The following is an 18,803-nucleotide window of genomic DNA, read 5'->3' as shown; positions in this document are numbered from 1 at the left end:
AAAAAAAAAGTTTGTTCTTGTAGTACACACCCTAGAACGATGAAATCCGGAAAAAAATGTATGCCATCCGATTTCTACACTTCCAACTTAAAGTTCTATATAGGTTTTTATCGTGCACAAGATCGTCCGATAGCAGTTATATATCATTTTATATACGGCTATAGTAACATTTTTTGTAAAAAAAAAGTTTGTTGTTGTAGTACACACCCTAGAACGATGAAATCCGGAAAAAAATGTATGTCATCCCATTTCTACACTTCCAACTTAAAGTTCTATATAGGTTTTTATCGTGCACAAGATCGTCCGATAGCAGTTATATATCATTTTATATATACGGCTATAGTAACTTTTTTTGTAAAAAAAAAGTTTGTTGTTGTAGTACACACCCTAGAACGATGAAATCCGGAAAAAATGTATGCTATCCGGTTTCTACACTTCCAACTTAAAGTTCTATATAGGTTTTTATCGTGCACAAGATCGTCCGATAGCAGTTATATATCATTTTATATATACGGCTATAGTAACTTTTTTTGTAAAAAAAAGTTTGTTGTTGTAGTACACACCCTAGAACGATGAAATCCGGAAAAAAATGTATGCCATCCGATTTCTACACTTCCAACTTAAAGTTCTATATAGGTTTTTATCGTGCACAAGATCGTCCGATAGCACTTATATATCATTTTATATATATGACCATAGTAACATTTTTTGAATGTTTTTTATTAAAAGGCATTCTGTAACGATATAATCCCAATTATATTTATATTTTATCAGATTTGTTCCTTTCCACATTTATACACATATTTTAATTGATCAAAAATATTTTTTTTAATCTAAATCATGAAAATCAATTTTTTTGAATTTTTTCCACGTGCTTAAACACATATTGAAAATGTAAATAATGAAAATGAGTTTTTGCGTCTTTTCCACGTGCAGAAACACATATTTGTAAACAAAAATAACTCACCACACCAAAAAAAATGTTTATTTTGATAAAACAGCTGTTACGGTTTGTTTTATTTTTCGTCGGGTTGTTTTCTTTATGTGCGTTACTATGAAGGCAAAAAACATTTCTGCGGCGGTTTAAAATCAGCTGTAAGTGGCTAAATTTTCTACTTTCTTCATTTTTCGACTATTAATTATACCTTACACCACTATAGTGGAAAGAAATATTGGTCCTACACCCACCTTAAATATATAAGTATACCAATTGGTTCAGAATCACTTTCACACAAATTAAATGATTTATCATTTGAAAAATAATCTAAATTTTTAACATACTGACTAGAGTAGGGTTTCATATGGTCGGCCATGACCGACTATACATTTATACTTGTTATATCTTGGATTTAGAATAGAATATACATTATTACATTACAACTCATCTATTCTCTTCAACATAATATTTTAAAGATTATATTACTTGTGGTATAATGTAAAAGTAGCTTAAATAATCGACTACAACCTAAAAAAGTCGACTTGCTCGATAATTGTCGTCTCTATTACATACAAGTTGACAGCACTATAAACATTTTTTGCATTGTTTGAAAATCGCCACAAAACAGCTACATTGTTAACTCTGTTCAAAAGGAAAACAATAAAAATATTTGTTCTGAAACGAAGGCTGATGTTTTTAAGGGCAGTGGTTTTTCACCCCACAAAAACGTTAAGAATTTTTCTACACTTCCAACAAGAGATAACAAAAGTATTAAAGGACAATTATAATTCTTCAGTTCGAAAAGAAATCATACGATTTATTATTTAAGATATAAACAGTGAGTCATGTTTTTTTATTGCAAAGTGTTTTTGTTGTTGTTACTATAAGTTTTTTATCTAATTTTTATTCACTTTATATCTAGAGTGGAAAACTAATTAATCTAAAGTCAAAACAAATGACAAGTGAAGCCCCTCAAGTGGGGCAATCAGCCTCTGCCTTGGCCGGTAGCAGTAGTACCTCATCTTCGATCAATTCATCAACGCCCTCTTTATCAGAACTTTATGCTCAGACTGATTTTTATATTGGAGTCGGTTTGGCTATTAGTTCGTGTTTCTTTATTGGATCGAGTTTTATTATTAAGAAAAAAGCACTAATACGTCTTAATCGTCATGGTGAAGTAAGAGCATCTGCTGGCGGATTTGGTTATCTTAAAGAGTGGATATGGTGGGCTGGTTTATTAACAAGTAACAAGTTTTTGTTTATAATTGTTAACTTTATTTAACTAGTATATCTTTTCAGTGGGTCTGGGTGAAGCTGCCAATTTCGCAGCATATGCTTTTGCTCCCGCCTCACTTGTAACTCCGTTAGGCGCTTTAAGCGTTATAATCTCTGCAGTAATGGCTTCCAGATTTCTCAATGAAAAACTAAATTTACTTGGTAAATTGGGTTGTTTTTTGTGTATTATTGGTTCTACGATTATTGTTCTACATTCGCCCAAGGAGAAAGAAATTGAAGATTTAGAAATACTATTTGAAAAACTTCAAGATCCCGGTTTCATATTGTATGTCATTGTAATAATTGGTTCCACCATATTTGTAGCCTGTTTTATAGCACCTCGTCATGGTCATTCAAATGTTGTCATCTATATATTTTTATGTTCGGGCATTGGTTCACTGACGGTTATGTCCTGCAAGGCTTTAGGTTTAGCCATACGTGACACTATAGCTGGAAAAAATGATTTTGCCACTTGGATGCCCTGGTTTTTGATATTGATAACCGTGACTTTTATAGCCATACAAATGAATTACTTAAATAAGGCATTGGATATATTTAATACGGGTATCGTAACACCCATTTATTATGTCATGTTTACCACGTTGGTTATAACCGCTTCGGCTATACTCTTTAAAGAATTTAGTCATATGCGTTTCGAAGATATATTGGGTGATATTTGTGGTTTTTTGGTAGTAATAAGCGCCGTATTTATGTTAAATGCCTTCAAGGATCTGGATATATCCCTTAATGATGTCCGTGGTATAATGCGTCCGAAAATGCAAAGACTTAATCAATTTGACGAAGAAGTTTTGGTAACGGATGATTCCAAAGAACGACGTTTCTCTTATGGTTCGGGTGACATTTACCGCAAGGCATGACATAAGCAACGTTATCAAGTTTAATATATGTTTTAATAACTTGATAATGTAATACCTTTAGTGTACCCTTATTTATTTGTAATTTTAATTTTCATTTATGAAAAACTGTTTTATTTTATTTTTTTGTTATTGAATGTGTTTATGTGAAAACATGAATTCAAAATTTTGTGTTGGACTTTTGTCCTTAACTCCAAATATTAACTAAATTTATAGTTATAAGTTAGTCTATAAGAAATCAAAAAGAAGTTTTGAACAAATAAATACACAGTTTTTGTGAGATGTAGTTTCCCAAAAAAAAAATCACTAAATGCGCCTAAAGTTTATTATCCAAAAGTATGAATGTATAGTCAGGCATAGCCGACCAGTCAGTATGTTCAAGTTCAAACAAAACATAAAACAAAACTTAAATATGAGCCCAGAGGCTCTATTCGAGGGGTACGGTTTTATGGGGGCTAGGCTAGGCACCTTAAAGTATACCAATCGGCTCAGAATAATTTTCTGAGTCGATTTATTGAAAATGTTTATGATCGGTCCATTATTTCGCCTAGCCCCCATACAACTGTACCGGAATAATAGGGCTTTTAAGTTCATAATTATATTTAATATACTCGTATCTCAACAAAAAGCTGCAAAACCAAGTTATATACTAGCCTTGATGACCCTCATGAATTTTTGTAATTATATGGTCTCATCTGACCATAGCCCCTATTCAAAGCCCCCTTCAAAATTCGAATAAATGTCCACAATTTTATTCAACAATAAATGGCTTAAGTATATCTGAGACAAGGTATAACTCAACTTAAATGCTTTATAATACAAACCACATTTTTTTTTTTTGTAACAGGTTGGTCTGGCCCGACTATAATTTCTTACTTGTTTTACAATATAATTCAAAGCACGAAATCTATATACATACGTATATAAAATTCTAACGTTACTGACTGACTGATTCATCGTCGTAGAGCCTAAACGGTTGAAGCTGAAGAGTATGCAATAAGTATAATGTATCCAATAAGATTGGTTTTTGGAAATTCGAATTTTTTGGGGTTTAAAAAAGGGTAAAAACGGGTAAATTCGGTAACCTCATATCTCCTAAACTAAAAAAGATACAAAAATAGTTTAAAGCTTATCGTCGTTCATTAAAAATAAGCTAACAGGTGTTCGGTAATTTTTTTTCAAATTGTTCGGTAATTTTTTTTCAAATTCGGCCCCTTTAGGGAATAAACGGGTAAAAACTGTAATTTTGTACTTCTTTTGCACCCCATGTATCTTTTAAACCAGAGAACATTAAAAAAATATTTTTGAATCCTTCATAACACGACGAACGTTTATTTATTTTTGGTACTTTTTTATGAAACATTGTTTTTGAATACATAATAATGGGCTCCCAATACGATGTTGCAACTTTTTGGAACAGAATTTTTATTTCGTGAATTTCGTGGTATTTTTTCATACTCCAACTGGTACTTTTTGAGTTTTCTATGATATTGAAATCGAAACATGAAATTGTATATCTGGAAAACCATTGTAGTTAGAATGATCAAAATCGTTAAGTTTCTTATTTATATTGCTTTTAGGGTAGCACAGCACACTGGGTGTAGCTAGAAAATAAACAAATTTTATTTGTTTTGTTTTTACGTTATTGATCATTTTTTTAATGCAAAATATTTTAGAAACTGATTTTCTGCAAGATGTTTTATATGGAGGATATAGTTAAATATCGGCTGATCCTCGTAAAACTTGGAGAAAGGATTTTTTTTAATTGTTAAGAATTTTTTATTCATCCCTGAATAATTTCTCACACAACTTTTGAGCTAGCTCTGTTTTGTTGTTATAAACAATATATTTGCTTTCAAAATCCCACTTTCTGATCTCTCGGAATCCGTTTTTATATAACCCTTTCAGGGTTAAATATAAAATACGGAAGATCTTTCAAAATCTCAATTAAAAATATAATAAAGTCTTCACTTTAATCTAAAAGAAAAAAATTAAAGCTAAAGTTAAATATTATACCCAAAAAATTATTAAAAACAGATTCTATTGTAATGTCGAATATATTCGACAAAACCACGGAAAGGGTTAAAATCTTTGAAAATTTAAAAACTAATCGTAGTTGAAAACTTAGATTCTATTGTAATGTCGAATATATTCGACAAAACCACGGAAAGGGTTAAAATCTTTGAAAATTTAAAAACTAATCGTAGTTGTTAGCCGGCTTACAGTCGATTTTAAGCCGCCGCCGACATATTTAGTGTCGGTCGCCGCCGCCGTTAATATTTGTCAGCGCAGGGCTCTGTATCATATCGTTTTCAATAACAAACAAGCAGATCTTCCTAAAGTGAATGGAAACAAACATTTCGAGATAATATCCAAGAAATAGCCTATTAACATGAATACTATGAATAGATATGATTTAAATTTGAAACTAATACAGGCAGTTGAAAAACACGATTGCATTTATAATGTAAAATCTGCACAATATAAAAAATTCGCCTTTAAGGAGCATCTATGGAATACAATTGGAAAAGAAATTGGCATTAGCAGTAAGGAAACACATTCAGAAATTTTGATCAAGCCTTTATTATTTATAGTACGAAATACAATAATTTAGGTAAAGAAGCCAAAAGTAAGTGGAAGAGTGTCAGAGATAGTTACAAAAGATATAAAAATAAAACAAATGCTACAAATGGATATCTTAAAAAATATAAATACGCAGAGGCTTTAAAATTTTTAGACCAGGTTGTTAGCTATCGACCGTAAGTATTATACATTTTTATATACATACATATGTTTGTATTTGCACCAATAACTGCCAATTTTAGACATAAAACGTTTACCTTGCCCACATCAGATGTGGAGGTTAGCACAGAACTATCCAGTGAGGAAGAATTTATATATGAACAATCAACTAACGGGCAAACGGAAAGTAATTTCGATAATTGTTTTGACGAAATCCAAGATTTTTCGGATACATCCTCTACAAAAGAAGTTAAAGCCGCAGCTGAAAATATTGCCACGAAAACCAGCAAAATATTACCTATAACTTTAAACAAAGATGAAGACTTAACAATAGATGAGAAAAACGGTTATATTGATGGACCAAATAGTAGCAATTCTTCTGAAGTAGATTCAATGGTACATACATGTTTAAAAAATGTTAAGCAGCTCCATTTTAAATCCAAGTTCTTTTATTATAGGAGCAAACAAAAGAAAAGGATTTAAATAAGCTATTAATTGAAGAAGTTAAAAAACATGACTGTATTTACAATCCACAGTCTAGGAGATACAAACATTTTTCATATAAAAAACATTTGTGGCACAAAATTGGAAAAAGATTCGGCTTACCTGGTAAAAATCTTTTAAAACTCCACTTAACTTTTAACGAATATTTTGTTTAAACATTTTGACATTTAGCTAATGTAGCCAATAAAAAATGGAAAAGCGTTAAAGATAGTTACCGGAAAAGTAAGATAAAATTAATGACTCAAAGCGGTTTTGTTAAACCATATAAATATTCCAAATGTCTTAAATTCTTAGATGATTATATTGAATGCCTACCGTGAGTATTACATGTACATATGTTGACAATGTTTCAGAAATAAATTTTCTTATTTGTCTATTTCAAGATCCTTGAGCAGGATGTTTAATGAGCCAGAAGTGAGTACCGATTTGTCAAGCGATTGTGATATGCTCATGGTAAACTCAAGAAAGCTCAAAAGAAGAAAAACAAGTTGTGGAAAAATACCAACAAATCATTTGAATTCATCATCTGAAGAAAATATAGAAAGCGAGCAAGAAAATCAAAAAACAATGACATCCCGTTTGTTTATGGTACTAGCAAATAAAGTAAACGAAGCAAATTTAACCCCACAACAAACAAATGCTATTGAATTTGGTGTTAGTTCTTTTGTATATTCAAAATTAGCGGAATATATAAAAAAATAAATTCTTATATAACTGTAGAATTTTGTAGCTATTTATTTAAAAAACACCTAAATCTCGAAGACCATTTAAATACGGTCGGTAGAATTCCGATAATAATTTCTATACACTTAAGTAGTTATCCTGAAACCAATTAAATTTGTAATGAATTGGATAAAAAATTTATCCATTCGGAATATGATTGTATATTATTTAGTATAATAGCAGTTTTTAAAAAATTTCTTAACGATTAGCAAAAGTTTTAGTGTTGGCCGGCGATGTTGTGTATTCGCCGCAGTACTCTGATAGCAACTGTAAACAAAATATTGTTTTTGTTTTGATATCTATCTCTTTATTATACGAGAAGTAATTTTGCATATATTAAATTGAAAATATTTGACATAAATGGAAACTTTACCATTATCTGAATATCAAAAAATATGTAGAATTTGTTTAAAAAATGATATACTCGTATCCATTTATAGTCCGACTTTTTTAATACGGCCAATTGAAATGCTGGAAAAATTGCAAATTTTAAAGGTACATACATATGTATGTGTGTTTTTATTAAAAATCTCCGGTAAATGCATAGTAAATATAAAATTCTCAATACAAATTTTATTACAGCTGCCCCTAGATGACACATTACCCACGTTGTTGTGTCAATCTTGTTTATATCGTCTCTTGGATGCCTATAACTTGCAGCAATTGGCAGAAGCTTCCGAAAGACGTTTAAGGGAGTACTTTGGTCTACCAACTACGTCTTCAGCAACAAGGTGAGATTAAAGTGGATTTATGTTTAACTTTTCTATAGATATTCTATTTTATAACAAATTCACTCTAATCTCTGTAGCAACTTAAATTGCAATGAAATGCCACCAAACTCGGATTTAATTAAACCTGATACAGATTGTTCCTCCGTTTCCATGTACGCTAACATCTGTGATATGTTCGATCGTCATGATGTAACAAATGATATGGTTGAAGTAGTTGGTGGAACAGATGATGTTGAACTTTTAAACGATGTCGAAATTGATGTCAGTAGTTTGACAAGATCTGAGGCTGGAGACACCTCTCTCAGTGATGTTTTTATGACTACAAAGACGAAATTATCATTTGGTTCGCATTTGCTGGCCAAAAATTTAGAAAATTTTAAACCAGATTTTCCAATTTCGACATTTACTCATGTTAAGTCCGATAGAAAACGTGTCAACGTTAAAAAATCACAAAGAATATCGAAGAAGTATTTGAACAAAACGTTAAAGCCGTCCGATAAATGCTTAGAATGTGGCAAAGTTTTTCACTACAAAGGATATTTAGAAATACATATGCGTGTTCATACTGGAGAAAGACCGTTTAAATGTGAGGTAAGTGTTTTGACAACGGCAAAGAGATAGATGGATAGATAGATAGATAGATAGATAGATAGATAGATAGATAGATAGATAGATAGATAGATAGATAGATAGATAGATGGATAGATAGATAGATAGATAGATAGATAGATAGATAGATAGATAGATAGATAGATAGATAGATAGATAGATAGATAGATAGATAGATAGATAGATAGATAGATAGATAGATAGATAGATAGATAGAAAGATAGATAGATAGATAGATAGGTAGATAGATAGATAGATAGATATATAGATAAATAGATAGATATATAGATAAATAGACACATTAATTAAACAAATAAGAAATGCATTATTATTTATTACTTTAACTCATAATAAAACAATGATTATTATTTATTATTTTAACTTATTTAAATTTTTTATATAAATTAAGTACAAAAAAAGAAAAAAATACACAGAAGTCCCTGAAATTATATAAATTATTTGAACAATATGCCATCAACTATTGCGTTGATTTTACACTTATTTCATCCGATTTTCTAAAACATTTAACTATTTGACCTACAACTACAGCTAAAGCATATACGATAGCTAATGCTACAAAATAAAAGCCATAAACAATATATTGATTTCTGGGATCTAGGCCGAAACCCAAAGAGTCGGTAACAACAACCAAAGTTAAAATGGTCTGCAGTACCAGTGCTACTAAAGTGTTGATGCCAAATATTAAACCAAAACTATCGTCACTTAAATTTTGTGCAACTATAGCACTAGCTATTGTTATAACAAAGAAATAAAACACGCCAAATATAACATACATAACATAGGCTACCCAAAGTAGATTCGTTACGGCTGATATTATTAGAAAAGCACCCATTAATATGGAGCATATGGTTAAAATCCACATATGCCATTTTTTGTGTCGTACACCATTCATCAGACCGGCTGCCATTGCTGCGGCAGCTCCCAATAGAGTGACTGTAGCTTCAACTCCACCATTATAAAAACTTTCATGATTTTCATCTATATCTTTCCATAGGATTTGTGCGTAGGAAATAACTTGTAATTGACCACATGTTGCTAAAGACCACCAAATGCTCCATTTTAGGACTGTACGATTGGAATACGCACTGACAGTGTGTTGCAGAAGTAAGCGGGATGCATTTCTCCATGAAAATTTAGGCTTAGCAATAGTAGTGGGAGTTTCGGTTGTAGACGAAGCTAAAAATATGGAAAAGAATTTTGTCAATATTAAAATTAAGCAGAGCTTTGGATTAAGCATTCATTTCTGATTTAATTCGTGAATTATTTATGAATTGAAAATTAATGATTCACTTACAGCTATAATCTGTAGTAACAAATAGGGTTCTATTAATTGACTTTCAAATAATCGAACAAACGCCTTTTTCGTCGAAGGCGACTATCGTCTGTGAAAAAAGTTGAAAAGTCGACTTTGGAAATAAAAATCGAAAATAGTTGAAAATAGTCGAAAAAAATCGAATATAGTTGAAAAGTCAAAAATAGTCGAAAAGTCGGAAAAACTCAAAAAGTCGAAAAAAGTCAAACAGTCGAAAATTTTTAAAAATCGAAAATCGTCGAAAAGTCTGAAATGGTCGAAAAGTTGGAAAAAGTTGAAAATAGTCAAAAAGTCTGTAATTGTCGAAAAAAGTCGATAATAGTCGAAAAAGTCAGATAGTCGAAAAAAGTCGAAAAATCGACGTTGCATAAAATTGAAAAAGTCAAAAAGTCGACTTTTCATTTCAACTAGTAGAACCCTAGTAAAAAATTAAATGAACATTAATTGTTCTTTTGGCCTTTTATGAGTACGTTTTAATTTTTTGAATTCTAATACAAAACTATTGATAACACGTCTTTATTATCTATAGTTCTGATTCAATTACTATTGAAAATCGAATAAATTTTGGTATTAAGGTTAAAAATAGATATTGCTGCCTTAGAGCGGGTTTCTTACTGCTCAGTTTAACTAGGCTTAACTTGATGTTAGATTAAAATCGAAACTAATTTAGGCGGACTTTAACTCATTGTTGTATTGTTGTTGCTGAGGTTGACAGTACTTGGCCGAATAATTCGGGTCATTCCGGTACGTAGAACCGACTGTCGGGGAATTGACTTTAACTCATGATTATTTTCAGTTTTGGATCTAAGTTCATTTAACTTTGTTAGGGCGGGTTTCTTACTACTCAGTTAAACTAGGCTTTACCTTCTGTTAGATTTAACCCGGAACAAATTTATTTAATTGTGTTTTTCAGTTATGGATTTAAGGAAGTTAACTTTGTTAGTATTGCCAACTTTTCACTCAAAAACATAAACAATGAACAACTGATTTTTGCAAATAATACTTTTGTAAAATGAAAAATTTTGTAAAAATGTTAAATAAACATTTAAAATAATAATAATTAAAACAAAAAATCAGAAAATTGCAATTTACTTAACATATTAAGTTTTTGTTCACAACATAGATTAAACTAGGTTTAAACGATGAATGTAGATTATCTTTATCTAAAAAATCCGCCCTAAGTAATTGAAAACACACAAAAGATAGATTAAACTAGGTTTAACCGAAGAATGTAGATTATCTTTATCAGAAAAATCCGCCCTTAGTTTCTACACGACATAACTGTAGTTATAAAATGGTTTTAGTATGAACTAGAAATATAGTACAGACAAGATCCTGTGTAGTCAAGACAAATACCATTTCATAAATAGCGTTAGTTGGAAATTAACTCACCTTTTTTCTCTAATGCCAGTTCAGTGTTACCATTTTCCAAAGCCAATGTAGTAGGATCATTACTAGTATTGACCCTTTCTGCGGTATTATCGTCGTCTTCAGCTTTATAGAAATAAATACTTTGCTGGACGGGCGGTAATGCAAGTGCAATAATCAATGAAACGATTTGTGAAGCAAACGATATATAATGCAAACCACGGTAATTTAAACTTTCGGTTGACACCAACACCTGAGCAAAAACACCACCCAAAAATTTGCCACACAATATTGCCGAACGTGTATGACCGGAAACAATTTGATAACGGGATTTTTCCACCTTAGCATAGATATAGGTGTAGTAAGCCACCTCACTAGCCATAAAAGTACCATAGAAGATTTGTCCAATGATTAGCTCCCATACTGTATGAGTCCATAATAATATAGCGAATAACACTATGCCAGCACAGGCCGAAAGTATAATGATGGGTTTATAACGCAAGATATCGGTAACTAAAAAAACTAAAATCAATTGTACCAATACCGAATATGTACCGAAAGGATAAATTTCACGGTTTAATTCTTCACTTGTGATATTACGATCCGGACCGGTTAGATATTCAACAACAAATGGTTCGGAAGGGCGCATTTCACGAAAGAAGCCAAAAGTGCATAGTAAAAGGGATATACGTAACCATGTCTGCATGTTTGTTTACTTTGCTTTTTTTCAAATCTTTAAGACACGTTGAGTACAATTATATTTTCTTTGTTTTTTTATTTATAATAGACTTGTTTTTTGTTTATGATTATTGTTTTGCTTTTATTTATACCCTAAACACTTTTGTTGTTATTGCCTCTTTTGGAATATTAACGTACGTAACCTTTCTCGCTTTGCTGCGCGACGCGTCGTCTTTGTACAACATGTGTGTTGGGAATGTCAACTGAAAATGTTTTATGGTATTTTCTTTCTAAATAGAGATACAACTGTTTTATCGCCACAATTATATTTAAGTTGAGCATTAAGATTTTAAGTATTAGTGTTAGTATTTTGTGCTCATTATGATCTTTATAAATCAAACCATATCGAACTCAATTCTCCCGTTCAGCCAAACACTAACAAAAACAAGTGCTAAAATTTAACTGATACTGTTAAATTTTGGGGTTTTGTTTGTTTTTTTTTTCTTTGGTTTAGTATAGAAAAACTTTTTCGATTTGCTCATTTTCAATTTCGAATGCTTTAACAAGTGTTATTTTTTTACCAGATGTTTTATTTCTCACTTCTCTAGAAATTTATTAAAAAACATTTAATGTTGTTGTTATTTTATTGCAATTTCTTGTATGATATAAAAAATATATACGAACAATAGTGACAGTCTGTCACTATTTTGATACTCACATGTTATACATCATTGAGATCATTGTAGTACTCGATTTTTTATCAATTAACTACTTGCGAGTATAACAATTAATTGAGATGACTGTTAAAATTTATTTATTGCCAAATTAACCCTCTCTTTCTAATAGCATAAGGAGAAACCCAAGATTCCTGTTATTACAATTATTTGGCAAATTTCTAACATCTATATAAATGCAAATGTATGTTGTTTTTGTAAGAGGTTTGGCTGTAACTGGATGTAAAGTAAAATTACTGGGCATTAATTCTAGAAAAATGATTTCATGGTCAAGTGGAAGGCTTTCAGAAAGTAAAGTTATAGGAATATACTCAGTAAAGCTCAAAGCTCTTAACATTAATCGTCCCATTAGTACTAAACTGCAAGCGGCCTATATTGTTTAAATTCTTTACGATGAATGCCTATTACATGTACATCATGGTAACTCCCCTAGCGGAATTACATATTAAGGCATTACGACTCTAGATTTCGGGGTTACAAATCTGATGGAATGTCTAACTAGTGACGAATGGCTTGTATCTAATAAACTGTTTGATGGGTGTATAGTTTTTAACGAGGAGTCAATGAAAGATACATTCACGGGTGCGTTTATACCTATGTATATATAAACGTCCTTCCGACTCCCTGGCAAATGTAGTGTCTTCCCAAAAGAGATCCTAGAGATCTGGAAAGCTATGAATTTCATACAGAATTATATCGATCTAAGGTTAGTTGTAACAATTTATGCCGATACTCAAGCTGCTTTTATAGCTTTAACATATGATATATTCGCTCCTGGCTTGATTCTGGCTAATCCGTAACAAAATATCGAAGGCCTTATGGCCAACACTTGATGAAAGAGCTACCAATATACTTATAGGACTCAATAGAGGCTGTTTGGAATTACAATTTTTGTAAAGTTCCATATCAAACATGTCTAGATTTTATGAGGTGAATTTGTCATTTCTTCGACTATAAAGATTCCTAAGTACTCCATGTTTCTTTCTTTGGAAATCTTCTTGGTTTAAAGCTCTCAGAAATTGACCTGTTTATATCATCTCCCTTCTTTATGTTCTGTTTTGTAACTCCCTAGCGGAGATGCATATAAAAGTATTACGACTCCAGATTTCGGGGTTACAGATCTAATGTAATTTCTAACTAGAGACGATTGACTTATATATGATAGACTGTTTGATGGGTGTACAGTTTTTAACGATGAGTCAAAGATGGATACTAGCACGGGTGCGCTAATACCTACATAAAAACGTCCTTTACACTCCCTGACGAATGAAGTGTCTTCCAAGCAGAGATCGTAGAGATCTGGAAAAGTAGGTTGTGACAAATTTTGTCGATAGTCATACTACTTGTATAGCTTTATCATATGATATATTCGCTCCTGGTTATAGATTGTAGAAATGACCTTAGGGATATTATGAGACATTGACATAGATGACAGGAAAAGGTTGGTGAAACCTTAGTTTGATATTCCAGCGAATCCGTAACAAAATATCGAAGGCACTTGATGAGAGATCTACCAATGTACTTATAGAACTCAATAGATGCTGTTTGGAATTACAGTTTTTGTCAAGTTCCATATCAAACTTGTGCAAATTGCATGACTTTATCCTCGCAGTCTGGGTTTTATCAGGGAATTTTTGTCATTTCTTCGACTATAAAGACTCATAAGTCTCTCATGTTTTTTTCTTTAGGGAATCAAATTTGGAAATCTTCTTGATTGAAAGACCTTAGAAATCGACCTGTTTATATCATCTCCCTTCTTTATGTTCGGTTTTGTTTCTTGATGGTTTGTTTCTATATCATTATCTTCAATCTCTATGAAGGGAATGGTTTTCGAGTAGTGATGTACTTTAATGAAATTATTTTAATACCGAAAATATTTGTAATCTTTAGAATCTAAAGGCGTATTTGAATCTAAACGCATTATAAGAGTATTTTTAAAATTTAATTTACGATCACTTGTTTCAAATAAGCAAAACTTGGTATAACGTAAATGTATTCCTAATTTCTCAACGGGTTAATATAATAAATCGTTGTGTTCATCATGTTTGGATTTCAATTAATAAAACACAATTCTTTAAATATTCATTATAGTCAGCAATAAATTTATTTTGGTTAATATTTTGATTAAATTGCTTGTTATTAATGTTTTTGTTGTATGTTTGTTTTTTCTATAGAAACCCAAATACAAAACCTTGTTTTCTCTTTCAACTTCTAGTTGTGCTCTCGTCAATTTATCACATCTAATAAACTTTTATTACATCAACGTACACATAGCCGCCACAACAACAACAACAACGATAACAGTAATAAAAATTATATTAACAACACATTAACAATATCAGCAACGTCACCATTATCATCATCATCATTATCGGCGACATCAGCATTAACAACAATCAAACGCTTTCAGTGTGAAATTTGTTCGGCATTTTTTACAACATCGAGTAATTTAAAATCACATAAATTCACGCATACCGATCAGAGAGTATATCAATGTAAACACTGTTTAATGGCATTCAAATCACCAAGAGATTTAAAACGTCACGAGCCGTCACATAAAACAATTAAAGATATACACTGTACGATCTGTGAGAAATCATTTACGAAACGTGCATCACTTAATGCTCATATGATTACAGTACATCGACGAATACGTAAACATAAATGTACAGAGTGTGATAAGATTTTTGGCAAAAGATCAAATCTAATAAATCACATGAGGTGAGTAAGTATGCAAAGGTATTTATTTGTATTTGTACTTTTTTTTTTAATTTTTATGTTTTTTTTTTCAAATAAGTACTAGGAAGTAAATAGATACAGTGCGTTAATAAAGCTTTTTGTATTTGCAAAATTGCTTTTAATTATAATTACTTTTTAAACTCCTAATTAGAATGATTTCAAATTATTTGTTTTTGATTTTTACAGAATACACAGTGGAGAAAAACCATTTGAATGTCACTCTTGTTCATGGAAATTTGCACAGTCATCAGCGTTAAAAAGACATATGAAAAAGCATGCAAAAAAGTTTGTATTATTCCTTACTTACTGTGTATACATCATAACTTATTAATTATATCATAAATTTCTAGTACAATTACAGCCCAACAAGAAACAACCTAATATTATGGTATAAAACTAATGAACAAATCTTTGAATTCAAGAAAACAAATAATTTTTGTTTGTTTGCCAGCATTTATTTATGATTTTTTCATATAATTTTCATATAAACGCAAGAGATCCGGACTGGTTCTTGGCTGTACAGCTTTCAAAGCATATTCAAATTGTGACCATGTCACACAAGGTGCATCGAAACTATTCTCTAATGTTTTCAAGGCAGCTTCATGACAAACCGCTTGAATTTCAGCACCCGAATAACCTTCAGTTCTTTTTACCAACTCTTGCAAACTGACATCTTCAGACAAGGGCATTTTTTTTAATTTAATGCGAAAAATCTCGTGACGTGCTTTGTCATCGGGTAGACCAACATAAATAATACGATCTATACGACCGGGACGTAGCAAGGCTTTATCAATCATATCAGGACGATTTGTGGCAGCAACAATTGTTACATTCTCTAGCGACTCAACGCCATCCAATTCGGTCAATAGCTGGGTAAGTACTCTTTCTTTAACTGAACTGCCCGAACCCGAAGAAGAGCCATCTGAACGTTCACCACCTATAGCATCAATTTCATCGAAGAATACTATGGCCGGTGCTACTTGTCTAGCTTTGCGAAAAACTTCTCTAACAGCCCTTTCAGATTCACCTACCCACATGGAAAACAACTCCGGTCCTTTGATAGATAAAAAGTTTAGTTGGGATTCTGTAGCTAAAGCCTTGGCAATCATTGTTTTGGAACAACCGGGAGGACCATACATTAATAAACCTCTAGGTGGTTTAATACCTAATCTTTGAAACTGTTCGGCATGTTTTAAAGGCCACTCAATGGCTTGTTTTAATTTTAATTTCAGTTCATCTTGACCACCTATATCGGACCATTTTATATTGGGACATTCTATTAAAACCTCACGCATGGCAGAGGGTTTAACATATTTTAAGGCATTATTCAAATCCTCAACTTTTAGCTGTACGGAAGTGTTGGCATTGTGATGCAATGCCTTTAAGGTAGCATTGTAAATTAGATTAGCTAAATCGGCTCCCACAAAACCGTGAGTTACCTGTGCAATTTGCTGCAAATCTTTTAAAGACAAATTATGATTTTCCACTTTTCTCAGCAAACATTTTAAGATATCTTGGCGTCCTTCGGGTGTTGGAGCAGCCACCTCAACTTCACAATCTAATCTACCACATCTTCTGATACTGGGATTTAACATTTCCAACTGTGAAGTGGTAGCTAAAACAAAACATCTTTGAGCTTCGCGTTTATGGGCCAGTGAATCCATCATATTGAGAAAAGCCATTGAAACTCGTTTTACCACTTCATTGCTTTCGTGTTTTGGACATAAATTGTGTACATCTTCTATAATCATTAGTGTAGGCTGTGGATAATGTTTGTAAACTTTATCGAAATAAACAGCCAAGTTTTTCTCTGTTTCTCCTAGGAATTTACTAAATAATTCACTGATGTTTAATTTCAATATTAATGGTTTGAACGAGGATTTTCCTTGTATTTCCTGTTTCTGTAGCAATCTACTACACATGGCCTCACAAATCATAGTTTTACCACAGCCCGAAGAGCCATAAATTAATAAGCCTCGGGAAATTTTGACACCTGCAAAAAATTTTTTATATTTAAACAAAAAGAAGTCATGTAAGTTTTTATTATAACCCAATATATTGTATTCCTATTCCTTAGTGCCTCCTGAATCTGCAAATTTATATTAAAACTCTTCTTTCTACCTACCTTTAGGTATTCTCCTTAAACCCAATGCAAAATCTATAGCTTCTTCGATGATTTCCAACTGTTTGCTTAAACCACCGATATCGTTTTTTGTCACCAAATACCTTGATAAATCCTCAGATTCATCATCAGAGTTGGGAATATTTTCCGATGATACTTCTATGATTGTTGCATTGGTCACCTTAAAAATATCCTCACTTGGTGAATGTTTGTTAATGTTTAAATCATTTAGAGATTTCTCCAAAACATTAGATGAATCATCGTTATTACTGTTACAACTTAAAGCTGACCAGTAAATAATCTTCAAAGTTAGCGTTTTATTAAAGAAATTAAAATATACCACCGAACCCAGGGTAAATGATAAATTTCTTAATTCCAATTTTAATAAACGATCAACATCTTTGAGTTGTTGACTATTTAAAGGTTCATCATCTTGAGTAGTGGTTTGTATTTGTAAGAGTAAAGTTTTAGCTACTTTTGGTTGACCATAAGGCACAGCCTCAATTTGTAAACATTGACCTTTCAGGGCCGTCCAATAAGTGTTATAATCTATGGTTAATAATAGGAGTAAATTAACAAATACTTTAAAGTTGTAGCTTTTAACAATTTACCTTCTTCATTAACAAATATGGTGGTTAAAAACTTTTCCGGTATGGGCCATATGCTACGCACTAAAGAAAATGTAGTTTTGCTCTTAATCACTACTTGTTGTCCGATATGCCAACCGGCCAAACGTATAGCTCCTTCCGATATAAATATCAAATTATTTACATACTTTGCTGCCATTTCTTTTAGCTCATCTATTTCAAATTTACGTTTTTCATAACTGCCCGTGTATAATATTCTCTTCCTTATATATTCCAAATGCTCGCCTTTATCCGTTTCAATTTGTTGCTCTTCTATGGGACATTTTTGTTCATGTTTTTCTCTTTCTTTTGCTGTAATATGTACATCACATTTTTCACAGTGATACCAGGAGGGAGTAGCATTAGCAGCATTCTTTTTATTTGATGATTTAGGAGGCATATTTCAAAGATTGAACAAAAAAAATGTTTATGTTTACAAAACACATGCACAGTTTTATATGAAAGGCGAAGTGGTACTTTTGTTTATTTACATTTATTACATACATTTGTCATTCACAGTAGTTGTATTGACGAACAGCTGTTTTTAGATTTTGAATAATACAGGGATGGAAAATTTGAATGCACTAACAATTAGCATTGAAACGGAAGTAAATAAAATCAGTTATTTTTTACTTTTAGAAATGATTATTCAAATGTATAATAATATATTCTTTATTAATACATAATTTTAATATAAATGTGGTACATACATACATATAGTAAGATATAAGACAAATAATAATATATAAAACCTTAAGAGAAATTCAATATTTTTTTAAAAGATACGCTGAAAGGAAAAAACTTAAG

The 18,803-nt window shown here is 31.5% G+C and overlaps 5 protein-coding genes across 10 annotated transcripts; 3 read left to right on the top strand and 2 right to left on the bottom strand.

Annotated features, from left to right (window-relative positions):
• The first annotated feature begins 1,545 nt into the window (after nt 1-1,545).
• Nucleotides 1,546-3,398, top strand: LOC111679063 (magnesium transporter NIPA2). The gene is made up of 3 exons (XM_023440550.2): nt 1,546-1,775; nt 1,860-2,181; nt 2,237-3,398. Exons 2-3 carry the CDS (start codon nt 1,893-1,895, stop codon nt 3,088-3,090), a joined length of 1,143 nt encoding a protein of 380 aa, XP_023296318.1. The 5' UTR covers nt 1,546-1,775; nt 1,860-1,892; the 3' UTR covers nt 3,091-3,398.
• A 1,990-nt stretch (nt 3,399-5,388) lies between these two features.
• On the top strand, nt 5,389-7,052 carry LOC111679058. Its single transcript, XM_023440544.2, has 6 exons — nt 5,389-5,633; nt 5,702-5,846; nt 5,913-6,225; nt 6,288-6,438; nt 6,505-6,649; nt 6,717-7,052. Exons 1-6 carry the CDS (start codon nt 5,480-5,482, stop codon nt 7,033-7,035), a joined length of 1,227 nt encoding a protein of 408 aa, XP_023296312.2. The 5' UTR covers nt 5,389-5,479; the 3' UTR covers nt 7,036-7,052.
• A 154-nt stretch (nt 7,053-7,206) lies between these two features.
• On the top strand, nt 7,207-17,798 carry LOC111679056 (zinc finger protein 182-like). 6 transcript variants are annotated; one of them, XM_046946137.1, is made up of 9 exons: nt 7,207-7,563; nt 7,639-7,787; nt 7,865-8,378; nt 14,725-15,230; nt 15,435-15,533; nt 15,599-16,121; nt 16,481-16,678; nt 16,745-17,280; nt 17,380-17,798. In XM_046946137.1, the coding sequence occupies exons 1-6, from the start codon at nt 7,417-7,419 to the stop codon at nt 15,627-15,629; spliced, it is 1,446 nt and encodes a 481-aa protein (XP_046802093.1). In that variant the 5' UTR covers nt 7,207-7,416; the 3' UTR covers nt 15,630-16,121; nt 16,481-16,678; nt 16,745-17,280; nt 17,380-17,798. The 6 variants fall into 6 exon arrangements, with proteins under 6 accessions (XP_046802093.1, XP_046802101.1, XP_046802088.1 ...); XM_046946145.1 differs by having other exon boundaries at nt 16,192-16,678; XM_046946132.1 differs by having other exon boundaries at nt 15,599-16,401.
• Nucleotides 8,737-12,417, bottom strand: LOC111679062 (thiamine transporter 1). The gene is made up of 2 exons (XM_023440549.2): nt 11,122-12,417; nt 8,737-9,593 (listed from the first exon to the last, which is right to left on the bottom strand). The coding sequence occupies exons 1-2, from the start codon at nt 11,801-11,803 to the stop codon at nt 8,875-8,877; spliced, it is 1,401 nt and encodes a 466-aa protein (XP_023296317.2). The 5' UTR covers nt 11,804-12,417; the 3' UTR covers nt 8,737-8,874.
• On the bottom strand, nt 15,667-18,599 carry LOC111679035 (ATPase family protein 2 homolog). The gene is made up of 3 exons (XM_023440521.2): nt 17,982-18,599; nt 17,374-17,919; nt 15,667-17,241 (listed from the first exon to the last, which is right to left on the bottom strand). Exons 1-3 carry the CDS (start codon nt 18,394-18,396, stop codon nt 15,707-15,709), a joined length of 2,496 nt encoding a protein of 831 aa, XP_023296289.2. The 5' UTR covers nt 18,397-18,599; the 3' UTR covers nt 15,667-15,706.
• Between the last annotated feature and the right edge of the window lie 204 nt (nt 18,600-18,803).

This window comes from Lucilia cuprina, chromosome 2 (genome assembly GCF_022045245.1).
Source record: "Lucilia cuprina isolate Lc7/37 chromosome 2, ASM2204524v1, whole genome shotgun sequence".
NCBI lineage: Eukaryota > Metazoa > Arthropoda > Insecta > Diptera > Calliphoridae > Lucilia > Lucilia cuprina.
The sequence above is the reverse complement of the archived record's forward strand: the minus strand, read 5'-3'. Positions and strand labels throughout refer to the sequence as shown.